General features: G+C 51.1%; 1 protein-coding gene across 1 annotated transcript; it reads left to right on the top strand.

Moving 5' to 3' along the window:
* Window positions 1-13,050: 13,050 nt before the first annotated feature.
* NCS57_01476700 (uncharacterized protein) lies at window positions 13,051-15,945 on the top strand (the record flags this gene model as incomplete). The annotated part of the gene is made up of 1 exon (XM_053064358.1): window positions 13,051-15,945. One exon carries the CDS (start codon window positions 13,051-13,053, stop codon window positions 15,943-15,945), a length of 2,895 nt encoding a protein of 964 aa, XP_052906242.1.
* Between the last annotated feature and the right edge of the window lie 418 nt (window positions 15,946-16,363).

Genomic DNA, 16,363 nt, shown 5'->3' with positions numbered 1-16,363 from the left:
TCGGCCCTTGGTTGCTCTCCGAGAGAAGAATTTCAAGGCGACGAATTTACTACGCAGTAGCCTAAGTGGGCTCCCTACCATTAGCCCAGGAACCACCGCGTAAGAGCCAGGGACCACCAGGCGCTAATTTGATGGCCAGTCAGATCCAAGAGTTCTAAAATTGCCTTCCAAAAACCGGTTCAGTTTGAAGCCACTGTGGGTGTGTCTTTTTGAGCACCTGTTGCTAGACTCGTTGACCTTATCATCTGAGAAATGATGCAATGCACACAGATGTTCACACGGCCAAGGCTCGGCACCAAGTCATCCGCTGCGGACGTGCCATCATTGGCTGTGTGTGCTCTCCGAAATTGTTGATCCTTTGCCAACGCGCTATTCCCTTCCTTTCCCCACTGTGGGATCTTATGGGATCCGGGTGCAATGACGATGGCTTTGAAGTTCATTATTTTGTTAAGGCAATTGATAGGGGGGCATGACGAATTGATACGCGGGCCATGACCCTTAGGGGGGCATGACTTTTTGTAACACCTGATTCGTTAATTTCGTTTTTGTTAGTGTCGGCAGAATTCTGTTAGAGCTTCCTAAGTACCTCGTGTTATATATGCCTCTACCTAGATTATCACATGAGTGCACTATAAGAGTCAGAGGGGTATTATAGATCTATTGCAGGTTCAGTAGGTCTAGTATCATAGCCTCTCCTCGTTAAATATAATAAGGACGAAGAAGACGAGGGGATAGGGATGAATTAATTAATAATCTGTTCTTTATCTTGAAATTAGTATTCATCTTAACTTATTACCCTTGTATCTAATACCTCGAGCTTAGCTTTCCCTTAATCTTACCTTAGTAACCAATGCGACGCTATTAAGTTTTCTCTCTATTAGTAAGTTATCTACTCCTAAGTCTCTTAATCCTTGATGATTAGAACCTTTACTACGTCCTAATCTGAGCCTCCTTCTAGCTTAGAGAGTAATCTGAGATGCCGAACTCGTAGTCCTAGTCCTAGCGATTAATTGCACGCCCGAAAACGACGGCGGCAGAGCTAATAATCTAGGTTTAGCCCGCCGTTACTCGCGAATAGACCTCGCTTAGTAAGCAGCTTTAGAGGCGACTGATAGGTGGGCGCCCGGGCGCCCATACATCCTTGGGCGCCTGGGCGCGCCCCCTGACTAAGCCCCCAAAATGCATTCTCCGATTAGTGCTGCGAGACGCGCTCTGCAACACCTATCACGAGCAATTGAGTCGCCTGACAACGGGCTAGTAATAGCCCAGGCAGCATTTATCGAAGATGCCCTCCCACCGGAAGGCATATATGAATCACGCGAGTCTCTCCTCATAGCTATCAATTCCTGGGCAAAGCCTCGAGGGTATGCTTTCACGACGGGCAAGTCTACGAAGACTCCGAGCGGACGCATCAAAGTGGTATACGCATGCGATCGAAACCACCAACCGCCGAGCGCATCTATCGAACGTGTTCGCCACACCTCAAGTCGAAGAACTGGCTGCAAGTTTTCAGTCCTAGCCAAGTAATCGCTAGATAGAGGCGTATGGGTTCTAAGCCATCGTCCAGATAAAGAGTGCGCTAGGCATAATTACCCACCGAGCGAGGACCTATCTACACACCCAGCACACCGACGATTTGAAGAGCAAGATGCTGCAACTATCTTAAATCTTGCGATGTCTGGCACCACTCCGCGGGATATAAGGACATACCTCCATACTCACTCAGAGACCCTCGCCACCCAACGAGACATATATAATCGGATCGCGGAGACGAGGAGAGATCTGCGTGAAGGTCAGAGCAGTATCCAAGCATTAGTTAATCAACTGCACAGAGAAGGTTTCTAGTACCGAGTTCGATTGGACCCGGATAATCGACTGACAGCCATCTTCTTCGCCCACCCGGACTCTGTTGCGTACCTATAATGCAATCCAGATGTCTTATTGTTGGATTGCACCTATAGGACGAACAAGCACTACATGCCACTCCTTGACATGATTAGAGTTGATTCATGTCAACGTTCCTTCTGCATCGCATTCGCCTTCCTCTCAGGTGAATCAGAAGAGGATTACTCATGGGCGTTAGAACACCTTAGGTCACTCTATCAGCGTAAGCTTCCGTCGGTTATATTAACGGATAGATGCCTGGCGGCGATGAATGCTGCTGCGATCTGGTTCTCTTCCTCTAAAGCACTACTTTGCCTCTGGCATATTAACAAGGCAGTCCTTCAGCACTGCCGACCGTTCTTTGCATCGCAGGTTAGCTAAGCAACAGAGCAGGCAGAAGGCAAAGCGTGGGATGAGTTCTATGCGTTTTGGCACTTGATTATGGCTTCCCCAGACGAAAAGTCATTCGAAGAGCGGCTGGCTAAGTTTGAGCTTAAGTACGGTAGCAAATACCTCGAGTCGGTGGGATACATCAAAATATATTGGCTCGAGCCGCACAAAGAGAAGATTATCAAAGCATGGGTGGATGAGCACTTACACTTCGGCAATATAGCCACTTTAAGGTAGGTAGCTTGCGGTATATGGCGCAGGGGAAAAAAAATGATAAAACTAATATATATGCTCTAGGGCTAAAGGAATCCATTCACTAATCAAGTCGCATATTAAGACTTCTTCATTCGACCTCTTCGACGTTTGGCGGGCAATGAAGCACGCTATTACGAACCAACTGAAGGAACTCAAGCATATGCGAGCCTCTCAATAAGTGCGCACACCTCTGGAAGCCTCTGGAATACTATTTGAGGCGGTGCGAGGTTAGGTTTCATACTAAGCTCTGCGCAAGGTGCAAGAGCAACGGCAGCTACTCCAAAAGCAGCATAACGCTCCTTGCAGCCAGACCTTTACATCTTCACATGGACTACCGTGTTCTCACACCTTAGCGAAACTAGAGGAAGAGAGGCAAACCCTTTTGCTCGAGCACTTCCATCCCCATTGGCATTTGAAGCGAGACGTGGCGCAGCCCCGTCCTATGCTGGAACCACGACGAGCCACAAACCAACTTAACCAGAGAGAGAGTCAGCCGGCGACGAGCAATAGACGCGAACCCTCTGGATTTGAGCCGGCAGAAGCTCGCAAGAGAGCTCCCAGTAAATGCAGCAGATGCCATACAGTTGGCCATACTATGGCCTCAAGGGCCTGTCCGCTGAGGTTCAAGGAGTTGCCCACACAAGCAGCATAGGCCCCAAACTCGGTTCCGCAGTTAGGCGTAGTAAGGCTAACTCCAGTTCCGGATTCAACTGGTACAACGAATAGCGCTTCGGTAGCGTTACAAGCACCAATATCTAATGCCATCCTAGAATTCCCTACGGAAGCTAATCAGCGCTCACCCTCTGTTGCACACACGCTACTTATCCGCTCCCCTCCTCCTATCTTAGATTCGCCTATCGCTCCTCACAATCCTATCATATCGGGCTACTCAACTGGAATTCTACCAAGATCTGCCAGCGAAGGATCTCCAGTTGAAGAGGCGGCTCTGTTGCGCAACCCCCCCTTGCAATCACCGCCACGGTACGATTCCCCTCGGGCTATATATGGAAGATATGTCGCCGCCAGAAGCGCATGGTACGCAGCGCAACCCGCAGATAGCGCCAAGACCAACCAGCAATATCGCAGGGCGATGGGGCTTCCACTCAGGTATAGCAAGCAAAGTTATAAGTAGTGTCTGGACTACAAACAAATGTCCAAGCGATGTATCACTCCAACCGGATCAAGAGAATAGACAAAGGAAGAGATGATAGCATATCTAGACTGGAGTAAGGCTGAGGATGAACGTATCGAAGCCCAGGTCGCGAAGGAGATGGGTGATAATCCCCTGACAAATAAGAGAAGAGGTATAAAAGAGATTTAGAAGAGCGTGGAACGAGACAGTAAAGAGCAGCAAGCTTTGCACACGGACACTGGCTCGACGGAACAATGTATCGTAGTCAAAATGTAGCCCATTTATAATGTATTTTCTGCTAAGGCTTTCGTAGAATGAGCGAAGAATGTTGGATGGATGGAGGGGAGGATCTGAGCGCCATTTTGGGGGCTTAGTCAGGGGGCGCGCCCAGGCGCCCAAGGATATATGGGCGCCCGGGCGCCCACCTATCAGTCGCCAGCTTTAGAACAAGTATTAGCTAATATTACAGAGTCAGCGACGAAGATATACTTAGAAATCTGTCAGACAATTGGCTCCACAGGGATCATTGATGGCACCAGTCAATTGATGAGAATTATCTAAGGAGCAAGAACTCAATGGCAAGACGCGTTGAGTCGTGCAGCTCTTTATACACAAATGAAAGTGTTGCCTGTTTAGGCAGTAGCAGCTGCCCTGCAGGCAGCTGCACTAGTGGGGCCAGGGCTTGATATGCGACACGGGCGCATGGCTCAAACGCCGTCCTCGCCACTTAATGCCACCACCACCACTGCCGCAGCTACGGAAGGAGCTCGCCCTGACCCCCCCTCATCACCTCCTGGGCAACGACCAGTCTCTATTGTCGAGTCAGCCAATAGGCTCGCACGCGAACGTGTAGAGGAGTATAACGCCAAACTGACGGTCTTCTAGGCCTTCTGTGCCAAGTTTAAAGAAGCTACGCAACAATTTACCACTGGACCGGAACGACAATTCGCCCAATAGCTCGCCAATAGCTTTCTAGACTCCTAGAGCCGCGAGCTCTCCGGTGCTGGACTAACCCCTAAGCCTACGTATAGCAGCGTCGCTGCCTCACCTCCTGCGGCTGATCCCGGCTATCTGCCTCCCTAACGCTAACGACAACAACAACATCAACAATAATCTGACGCCCCGCGTCGCCAGGGACGACCGGCGATTATCGCCCCACCCCGCGAGGACCTCCGCGTCTTCATCCGCCTAGAAGCTAGCGCCCCGGCCCGGACCCAGAGTTGCTACGCGATCCGGACCCACATCTGCGAAAAACTCGGCGCCATCTCAAACAAGATCCGGCAGGTATTCCCCGTCAGATCGGGATGGGCCGTCTAGACCGCCGACCCTGAGACCCGCAACTACCTCGTAGAGAAGTAGTCCGAGTGGGCGGCGGACCTGGGCGCCACGGCCATAGAGACTAATAAGACATGGTTCACCTATGTGATCTCGGACTTTCCCCGAAGACTGACTGACTTCCACGGCAAGGAGGTTGACGTTAACAGTATTGTCAGCGATGAGATAGAGATCCAGACGGGACTCAAGCCCGTCGACGTGCGCCCCTCGCGACAGGCCTCGGAAGACCCCTTGACCAAGACGTCTGTCTTTGGCAGCCGTCCGGCTAGATTTTCGACAAAACCGACCGCCCCAGATAGTGCGAAACATGCTGGGACTACTATCCCATCCGGATGCGCCATAGACAGCCTCGCTGTCAACGATGCGGCAAGACGGGCCACGCCCTGGATGACTGTGTCGCAGCAGAGCAGTGCGCCAACTGCTTAGGCCCCCACTAGGCCAACTTCCATAAGTGTCCGGCTCGACCGAGGAAAGTGCACGGCGTCTTTCGCCGACTAAATAGGGAGCAGAGAGAATATATCCGGACGATAGGTGCTGAGACGTACCGTCAGCGCAACCCAGAACCGCAACGCGATACTAATACACCGCAAGAACAGCTGGACGCTCATATATCTAGCCTAGCCGCATTAAGAGCGCCCTTATATATAATAGTAGCTATAACCTCCGAAGTAGAGGAGAAACCGGAGCATCCTAGACCTGGCTCACTAAGGAAATGCCGCATAGTCCTTATTACCTATCCTTATGACTAGGAATAGATATCTGTAAATACTAAAGAAGGATAGATAGCTACTTAGGATCTTTCAGGCTAACGTCGGTAAGATCCCCCCGGCCTATGATTGCGCCTTGGCACTAGCCGATTCTAAACGATACGACGTCGTCCTCTTATAGGAACTATAGATGGCCTTCATAAGCTTGTAATGCATCACTAAAATACACCCGGCGTATGATACATTCGCGCCAGTCGATACATGGAACAGCAATGACACTCGGCCCAGAGTTATGACGTATGTCCGATGGGACCTAAGGCTCCTAGCGGACCAGATCCGGCCCTTTTAGACCCGAGACACTCTTTGGCTCAGGGTTAACGAAGTGACCATAGTCAACTTCTACCGCTAGAGCGACGAGAAGGATGTACTAAACAATCTGCTACGATGGCCTGTCCCGGAGCGCTATCTCGTCGCTAGCGACTTTAACGCCAGATATTATACCTGGCAGACCAGGCAGGCTACTAACCGGGGATAAGATATCGCCTCCTGGGCCTCAGAAAATGATCTAAGCCTACTAAATACCCTAGATATCCCAACAAACCCGCATAGAAATACCATCGACCTCGCCTTTACTAATATACTACTGGCTGAAGCCGTAATCGAGGACTATCTCGCGACTAGCTCTGATCACTTCATACTTAAGCTCACCCTCCCCGACATAATACTAGTCCCGATATAACCGGGCCGGATCCGCGTGATAATAAAAGATGAGCTCAAACGCTTTGTCGAAATCATAGAGCTCGGAGCTGCATAAATCCCCCTCGCAGACTCGTCCCCATCAGAGCTTGACGAGCTCGCCTCGAGGCTTATGAACCTCCTAACATTGGCGGCGAGAGCGGCCGGCCGACCTTCGCGGAAGGGAGCGCGTATTGCACCCTGGTGGACCGAAGAATGCGCCAGCGCCGCGGCCGAATTCCGCGCCATAAAAAGACTCTACCCCCTTGGCTTTAACCAAGAAGTCCAATTTGCCAAACGAGGCTTCTACTGTGTCGTCCGCCGAGCAAAAAGACTCTACTGGCGGAACCTCATCAATAGCTTCTCGGATAGTAGCTCTATCTTCAAAGCAGTGCAATAGCTAAAGTCCCCAGGGGCCTTCTAACCACCACCACTATAGGTTAGCGACGTCGTTTATAAAACCTAGATAGATAAGGTAAACGCACTCCGCAGGGCTGCGTTAGAGCGACGAACCGCAGAAGACAATATCCAGGACCCCTGGATCGAGGTGCACCCTCCTAGATCGATACTATTCCCACTAGAAATCTCCCTGGAAGAGGCGCAGTACGCGACCCTCCATACGGGAAACACTTCCCCAGGATCAGACAACATCACAGTCAAACTCCTCGAGGCCGTGTGGCATATCATCGGGACGCACGTCCGCCGCCTATTTCAGGCATGCCTCACTATAGGCCATCACCCAAAACCATTTAGGGAGGCGGAGGTGGTCATAATTGCGAAGCCGGGACGAAGGGACCTCACGAAGCCGCGGGCGTGGCGGCCCATCTCACTGCTCTCCTGCCTCGGCAAAGGGCTAGAACGACTAATTGCACGCCGGCTAGCATGGGCAGCCACCCACTACCAGGTCCTCCACCCGCAACAGGCCGGGGCACTCCCGAAGAGGTCTGCAACGGACCTAGTGACTGCCTTGATCCACGACATCGAAGAAGCATTCGCACGCAACAAGGTGGCCACATTGGTCACGATGGATATTCAAGGTACTTTTGACACCGTTATGCGCAATAGGCTGGTTCTGCGCCTACGCGAGCAAGGCTGGCCCGATCATCTGGCCAGATGGGCTGGATCCTTTATAGGCGGCCAATCTGCCCGTGTCAGATACCAAGACACCGTCACCGCTTCCTCTTCCCTACAGTGTGGCCTCCCTCAAGGGTCGCCGGTATCGCCGATCCTATTTCTGCTCTACACAGAGCCCATCTACCGTCTAGGCAACCCCCAAGGCCGCTTCGGCTACGCAGACGACACAGCCATCCTGTTCACAGGCGACACGGTGGACGAGACCGCCGCTGCGGCGTCCGAGTCCATCGAAGAAATGATCCGCTGGGGAGCAGCAAACGGTATCTCTTTCGACCCCGATAAGACCGAAGTCATGTACTTCTCTCGCAGTAAACTTAGGTCCTCCCCGGCGATACGCCACGGCGACGTCGTGAAACAGCCCGAATCGGCCCTGCGCTGGCTGGGCATCTGGCTTAATAGTAGACTGTCATTCCGAGTCCACGTTGAAAAATAGGCGGCGAAAGCAAAGGCGGTGGCCTACCACTTGCGGGGCCTCGCCAACACGAAACACGGTCCGCTGCCGAGCGCCGTGCGAAGCGCCGTCAGAGCATGCGTCGAGCCGGTGCTGCTCCACGGCGCCGAGGCGTGGTACCCGGGCATAAGCCGGCCGCGGTGGAGCCAACCATCCAAGGACGTACCATCGAGCAACCAGCATCTCATCCAGAGAATGACCGAGGCCATGAACCAATCCATGAGAGCCATCCTACCGGTCTGGAAGATAACACCTATCGCCGCCCTCCACCGGGAAAGCGGAATACCACTAGTCGCCCAGCTTCTCGAAGCAAGGCGGCTCTGCTTCTCTATACGACTCAAGTCGCTTAATAAGGCTCACCCCCTGGCGAGCCGAATATGCCTACCCCGCTAACTTACCTACCACGACCTTATTAAATGAAAATACTAAGCATTGCCAGAGGGCAACTCTAGGATATGTCTTCGACGCACTGATAAGCTTCTCGCACCCTGCGCACGACTAAAGCTCATCTAGTAATATTTTAGTAATAAGCAAGTGACGCCGCTGTAGATAGTATCAAAAGAAGAGATAGCTAGAGCCTTTCTCTATTAGGCCTAGATACTTAACCCGCTTACCCTAGTTATATACTTAGATGGCTCTCTATCCTCAGATAGAGCCGCTAGCTATGGCTATACTATCCACTAAAATAGCCTCCCGATCCTTGATGGATCAGGACGACTCGGACCGGCTGAGGTCTTTAATACCGAAGCCACAGGGGCATTAGAAGGCTTAAAAGCCGCCCTATACTTATAAGAATCAGCAACCCGAGATATCTTTATCTGCCTAGATAACCTCGCTGCCGCTACATGCCTGCGGGGCACACCATCAGACTCCTCCCAGGAAGTCTTTCTCGAGTTCTAGTCCCTAGTAGCATCCCATAGGGCTACCTAAGTGCGCTAGGTACCCGGTCACACCAAAATCCCCGGTAATAAACAAGCCGATAAACTAGCAAAAGCAGCATCCTCGCTGCCCGAGCCCGAGGGCGCATAACCTACGCTAGCCTACCTATAAAGAATCGCGAGGCAAAAACCAAAAGAAGCATTCAGAACCTAGTGGCCCTTTGCCTCCCCTCAGCAATATAAGAGATTGAATCTCAAGGCGACAATAGCCTGCCCGCCGGAGCTCTCGCTCCCGCGTATAGTCTTGCACCACTTACTCGCTGTAAGGTCCCTTCACGGGGATTATGCCATATATCACGAGAGGTTTAATTATACTGAAGCACGAGTACTCTGCTCATGCAATTGACGCAAAACACCTAACTATATCTTCTATTATAGAAAGGTACCGCCACGGAAGCGAGCGAGGCTCGCTCTATCGCCGAAGACGGCAGTAAATCTAGTATTAGGAAAAGACTTTAATAAGTTCGTCAAGCTGGCCAAGACAAGCGCCTTCTTTGATAGGATCTGCCCTCGCTACTAGATAGGGGCCGACCTGAGATGCAGTGGCATCTGCCCCCTCCTTTATTCTCCTTTCTCTTCTTTTATTACCCCTTTCTATTACATAGGCTTGGCCAGATAGGGAGCCGCAACGCTCTCTGTCTGGCTGCGGCCATCCTTAACCACAACCCTCCACCATGACTGTCCTAGTCATGAGCTGCCCCGCGGCTACTATTTACTAGCCGTGCCTGGACCGCCCGCTGACGGGTAACAGGCTCGATGTAATGCGCCATTTGTGCCGATGATATGCTGGATAGGGGACACTGTATGGTTAGATCATAGGTAGACTCCCGTAGCTCAGCACGTCCTGTGCTCCCTTAGGAGACTTCTGGGGCCTCACGGCCCCCCGGACGAAAAAAAAAAAAATATACATACATACATACATGGCCGGTCTGTCGGCCTGCGGTCTGGCAGACGGTCTGTCTGTTAGCCACAATGTTCTTGGCCACGATGATCGCCTTGATCCCCTTTAGTTCTTCCTCGTTCCTACCGATAGTCCTCAGGCGGTTGGTATTTCGTCCATCTCTGGTCACTGCAACGCATCGCTAATGAGGTTGGTCGCTAGACGTTCGCATTCCTGTTCAATGGTCCTGTGAAGCACTGCTGGTGTAGTATCTCCCATATGATCCTCGGGCACCCTTGGATGTGTCTGCTGTGCAGAACACCGGTTTCGGGGTTGCCGATGGAACCGTGGATGGAATTGGAGTGGTAATACTAACAGGTGTCATTCGGGCAGCATCCGCATATGTCTGGCTAGGCGATCGTGCTGCATGAGCATTGTTCATGATATCTAACTGTAGCTGGGTTTGTTCCGGCTCGCCGCAAACCTGGGTAAGCTTACGGACTTGGGATAATTCTTGTGCCATCTGGGCCTTGGTCCTCGTGACGACTTCAGCCATACGGTCGTGAAGCTTTGTAAACTCGAGCTGAAACTCGGCCTTTATAATTTCCATTTTCTTATTGAAGTTTTGGGCGTGGTCCTTTTCTTAGGTCGGTTAAGGCTCGACGCTCCCTCACTGCTCTCCTGCTCCTCCTCCCATTCCCTATCACGTTCTTGTTGTTCCGATTCCATTGCCCTCATCGTTCTGGCTCATTTACGCAGTAGACGATGATGTTCCCCGCTCGGAACGTCCGGTTCGCGTTCTATGACGATGATGACGTCTGAAGCGGGGTTCGCAGCACCAGACATCCGCCATAAACTAAAAATCTCCGCCAAGTGGCTACCCGTTGTTGGCCCCACAGGGTCGACCAACGGGTACCAGGTATTCCAAAAGGTATAAAGGAGATCAATAATGAGATTTCGAGAAAAATCAATCCACTGTTTCCTCATATATATTATATATTAAAAATTCGATCTAATATAATAGATTTCACCTAGTTTAAGCAGAAGCAGGAATCTCACGAAATGCAAACGACAAGAGCAACGTCATTATTATAAATTAGAAGCTCACGTGAATCTCACGTGAATCTTAACAGAAAAATCCCAGCCAATGAAGACTTCTCTACATTTGATCTCGGGGGACGGTGAATTCGAAGCTCATCCACATGTGCCAATGAGAGTGGGAGGATTGGACCAATTAGGAGGTGCAGTTGCGCTTCCGTATCGGGTAATTTCGCGGGGGGGGCCAAATTTTGGGGTTGGAAATCCCAGAGCTTAAGAAGACCTTTCGTACCGAAAGGCATTTTGGGGTTGGAAATCCCAGAGCTTAAGAAGACCTTTCGTACCGAAAGGCAAAGGGAAAACTGGAATAAACATTAAACCGGACAGATGCAACCCTCATCCTTGGAGAAGACGCCTCTTCATTTCCTTCATGTTTGAGAGTAATTATTGCCCAATAAACATCCTAGATTGAGGCACCGAAGGTTTCGCGTTTGTGGATAATTTCTCTTGGATTTTCGTAGGTGACTGAAAAAAAAAGCAAGCAGGTTGGTTGACGATTGGATATGTCAAACGGTCCAGGGGAAAATCAAAGTAAAAGGGGCTGCTGTATCACAACTCCAGCCATCGTCATCGTGGACGAGCGATGAAGTCAAAAGGGTTGCGAACCCAGAAGATTATTAAAGCTTGACAAATTGTTCGTGAGGAAACATTCTGTTGCATTCTCGAAGATGGGTCGCCGGGCACTTTCACTTGAAGAAAAGCAAGCACGTGCTCGAGCACGTGCTCGAGAACGCAGACGAAAGCAAAGGCTCAAGCAACAACACCCAAACCAGCAGATCGGATGTGTCCAACACTGTTCGCATCACTCTACAGCCTGCCAGATGAACAACGCCAACAATACGCTCCTAGTTACCGAAAGTATGGTTTTGCCTGGTCCCGATGAAGCTTTCCCCTATCATCGTTGCCCTTCGCTTTCTCTTTCCTCATCTTCCCGCTCAAATGATTGACACTTTCTTCTAACTCGACTTTAGTCGGAACGAGCATGGTTCATCCTCGGGAGACTACCTTGTATCCAGGCAACGAGCTGGAGGAACCATCATGCCGAGATAATGAGCTCACGGGGGTCACCGCTCCACCAATAAGTCAAGCAACATCTTTCATTCCTAATTCAGAGGCTTCTACAACGATGCACGGCACTGGGGATGACACCCTATCGTCATCGTCATCCACGAGGCCCCCCTCACGACGGCCGCTTCCACACTCGTACAGTCCGATCACGGCACCCGAGACCGGCTTTACGGCAGCGCCAGCTGTGCCATTGTCCGCTTCCAACGTTGACTCCAATCACCTGGGCGCTGCACACCAGAACGCGCGCCCATTCCATTTACCAGGGCCCAGTCATTCCGACTCGTTGCCAGCTGCCCATTTAAGGCACCAACTGGAGGCTCTTCCCTCACAGTTCTATCCACATGTGCCCGGTTCCTCGGCCTTGGCATGCTTCACCCAAGCTCTACGCACGCAGGGAATTCATGACAATCCCGAATTCGTTGAGCGCGGAAGCGCAGTGTATGACCAGGTGTTCCGGCATTCCTTCAGCCCCACATGTCCTTGTAAGTTCGGACACAACAACTGAGGTTTCTTTCAACATGCGATACTAAGAAAAGCTTATTGCAGGCTCGACCCTGGCCGAAGCGAATGAATCAAAGCATTCCCAAACCCTTCAAGAGGCTGCTCAGCATCTGCAGAGCTTCCTTCCGCCCCTCTCAGCGGCCTTTGGCGACAGTGTCTCCTACAACACCAACGACTATTTTCACCAGTGGCGAAGCTTTCTGTCAGATCAGCCAACCCGACCCCTATCTTTCTAAAAATCGCAAGATCCGCTTTTGCCGTCAGGAGTTTCGATATCACGACACTGGGACATTGATAGCATTTGGATAGGGGCAACAGGTCTTCAGGCGATTCGACCCCCCACTGACTTTCGGCTTTCTTTTCTCCCATGTCCTACTCGCAACCTTTCTACCGACCAGGTGATTCGGCCTCATGGACTTCAATTAGCGAAGACAAGACACATAGTTCTTGGCACGTTCAACGCACGATGTGTTCGCTTCTCCCTCTTCCTCTTTTTCCCTCATGCTGCTCCAAGTCTGAGCACCTCGACAATCAAGAATGCCATGAGCCTTGAACGGCAGAAAGACCTTTACGACCGAATCATCATTCCAGCAGCCTGCGAAACAATTCCGGGTCCGGCCTTGCAGGAGATGCCTCAAAGATATGAAATCGCATATGCCAAATCTCGTTCATTCCAGGAGAAACCAGGCAATAAGCGATGGAGAGCAGAGGATGAGAGTCGATCTTTACACCTCCAATATGCGATTCCAACCCAATATCTGATGCCTTTCTGGCGGTCCATTCTCAAGCACGCCGACTCGTTCCAAATCTTGAATCGATCAGGGGAACCAGTTCCATACTTCAAAAACCCCCGACTGCTTTTTCAGTCCCATGATCTCAAAAACACCTTCGGTCGTGAAACTCTCCAAGAAACGCTGAGCCTTTTCCAAGAGACTGTACTTCAAGCTTTAGACCCTGTGCATCTGGACATCCGCTCGTGCTGGTTGGATATTGGTTTCAGGGACCATGCCGCCTGTCCTGGTCCTCAAGCTTCCTCGGGATCAGAGCCCTTCACTCTCCTGTGGAAGAGCCGATGCCACCACCACCTTCACGAGAAGCTTTCTCAAGTCAATCATAGCACTTTGTTTGAGGCTGACTACTTTCAAGGGTTTCTTCTTCGAGATATTGCTGACTATCAGTCCAAGGCGACGTCTAGTGGAGCCTCAAACCCGGGTCGGCGTGAGCAAGGAGACCCCGGCATCATCCGCTTTAAGGCATACAACTGCATCAAAGAGCAAGTGTCCGTCATGTTCAACAGCTACAACATCTTTGGATCGGGATTTCTTCCACTCCTCGCTCTCAACGAAGACATGATGAAGAGTCTTTCGTCCACGAGCGAAGGCGGTCAGGGTGCCCCTGTAACCCAGACGAGTCGCAGCTCCTTGCTGAAAGCCTGGAGAGCCAATAAGCGTCACGTTAGAGCCATATCGGATACGAAAAGTCGAGCAAGTTATGGTATCAGAAAAGAGATGACTTTTCGTCTCGACACAATTCTTACCATGTGGGATCGTGGCTATTTTGATCCAGGCCTAAATCCTCACGTCGGTCGACTTTCGTGGAACGTGTCACTTACGTCCAGTACCACTGAGCATTACCTATTCTGGATAGTCACAACCAGGGATATCAACTGCCTTGTATTCGCTCAGGCGGCACGGTACATTGTGCCCCTTGATCATTTATTCCTGCAAGCTTCGCGAAGGCCCGTTCAGTCCTCACCTCAATTCATTCTTGCTTTATACACCGCCCAGCTCTTTTGTCGACTTCTAATGCATTGTCTTAATGCTGAACGACGTTTCCTATACGACAACTGGATTTGGCAGTCGCGATGGACGGTAAAAAATGGGCAAAAAAGGAGGTCACTACTAGAGCGACGCGGACTTGGACTCGACGATTCAGTGACTGCTTCGGGGATGCCGTGGATTCCCCAACACTGTATGGACTGGAGTGGTGGACACATCGCCCTAGAGACCCTTGTTCAGATTTACCTACCCCGGAATCCTGTTCATGCCTGTTTCATCCACCAGCCAAATGTCCAGCTCTTTACCGCAAACGAGGTCTCTGTTGAGCACTGTCTGCAGCAGTGGGTTCAAGAGGCTCGACTCAAATTCGACCGCGGGCACAGGCAAACGGCCGAAGAACTAGTCGACAGTATCACGCATCTAGCTGTCGAAGAAGTCGCTCGAGCGTATCATCTACATATGCTCTCCAAGATGCAACAGTACTGGAGTCGGGTTTTACCCCAGAAAAACCTCGATGCACTCCCTCACGTTCGTCGTTTGCGGCAGAGCCAAGAGCAGTCAGTCGCCCAAGTTGGCCGTATCGTGACTGCTCAGACTATATGGGAAATCAACGACGAAGCCTGGGGTATTTATAACGGTGTTCACCTAGGTTCAGCATCCGAACAGACGCCGGAAGAAATACCTTGTTGGAAGGCAGCACGTAAGCTTCTGCCGCCCGAGGACGGTTGGTCCGAGTTCGTATTTCGGCGCCTTTTTAGCCGCCCAGATCGACCAACTTGGAATGGCCTCGCCTTTCTAAAGCTATATCGAAGATTCATGGAGATTTGGGAAGTGATTCAGGAGTATGCGGGACCTTTCGATGCCCGATTCCGTCGCCTGATTGGGCACTTCATTCTGGTTACCTTCAACAGTGATCGAACTAAGGAGATCGGCACCAATTGCAGTTCAGGAACCTGGTACGAGGATCAGCCATCATTCTTCCGGATACAGTTCTGGGCTCCGTACTTCTCGCCACCAAAGAGTAATATGGGATGTTCCTGGGCCTCGATAGATGACTATCAATGCCGCAATCCTCTCGTATCGCCAGGTACCCTCTCCTTGACCTTGAACGATGAGGAGTTTCAGTGCCGAGCCGATCATCTTCGGCAGTTATGGTCACAATTCGTCCTTCAAAAAGACTCTCTACAGCAGATGAAACCCATGACAAGAAGCCGCAGATGCGGAGACGCGTTGCAATGCCTTATGGACCTCACAGGCCCCCGGTGGCCCCAAAGTGGCGATGATATGGCGTATGCCTTACCCTGGAAATTCTATCCTTCGAAAACGGGACTTGAGTTCGAAGACCCATTTCGCGTCCCTATCTCATCAACTTCTGTCCGTTTTGCGTCTAGACCGTGCAGACCTATGATCGTACTGCCATCCCGCCAAAACGTCATTGTGCTCACGGACGCGATCCAATCTCTTCTGCAACTGAGCCGGAGAACGATCCAGCGAATTCAGCGCGTTCAAGCGCTTCTGGTCACTAGCATTGAGCAATATGATATCCGAAGTCATTTAGAAGCCAAAAGAAGAGCGATCGAGGCGGTCACAAGGCTCAACCCATTGCTGAAACAGTTTCTCACACAGACCGAGCCTCCTCAAAGGGAAATTAGAAACTAGCAACCCTTGATCGTACAGTAGGCGGATTTACATCGGGTCTAGACACGACGAGGGGAAGATGTTGCCTACTTCCAGAACCCTCGCTTGCTTTTCCAGTCGCATGACTTGAAGAACGTATTTGCGCGGCCGAGCCTTCACGAGAGTTTGTGTCTGTTTCGAGATATAATCTTGGCTGGTCTCGACCCAAACCAGCTCGATATGCGCTCCTACTGGCTTAATGTGGGGATGCGGGACCATGTTACCAGATCACCATCGTCACCGGCACCGGACGCTCAGGGCAGTGCTGAACCTTGGACGCTACTGTGGAAAAGTGACTGTTGCCGTCATCTTCATGAAAGCCTCCAAGATCTGGTCCCAGAAGCCCCTCTTGACGCCAAACACTACTATTCCTAGGGTCACTAAATAACGTATTTATCTT

The sequence above is a fragment of the Fusarium keratoplasticum genome, chromosome 14 (assembly GCF_025433545.1).
Source record: "Fusarium keratoplasticum isolate Fu6.1 chromosome 14, whole genome shotgun sequence".
NCBI lineage: Eukaryota > Fungi > Ascomycota > Sordariomycetes > Hypocreales > Nectriaceae > Fusarium > Fusarium keratoplasticum.
Note: the sequence above shows the minus strand (reverse complement) of the source record. Positions and strands in the feature narration are given on the sequence as shown.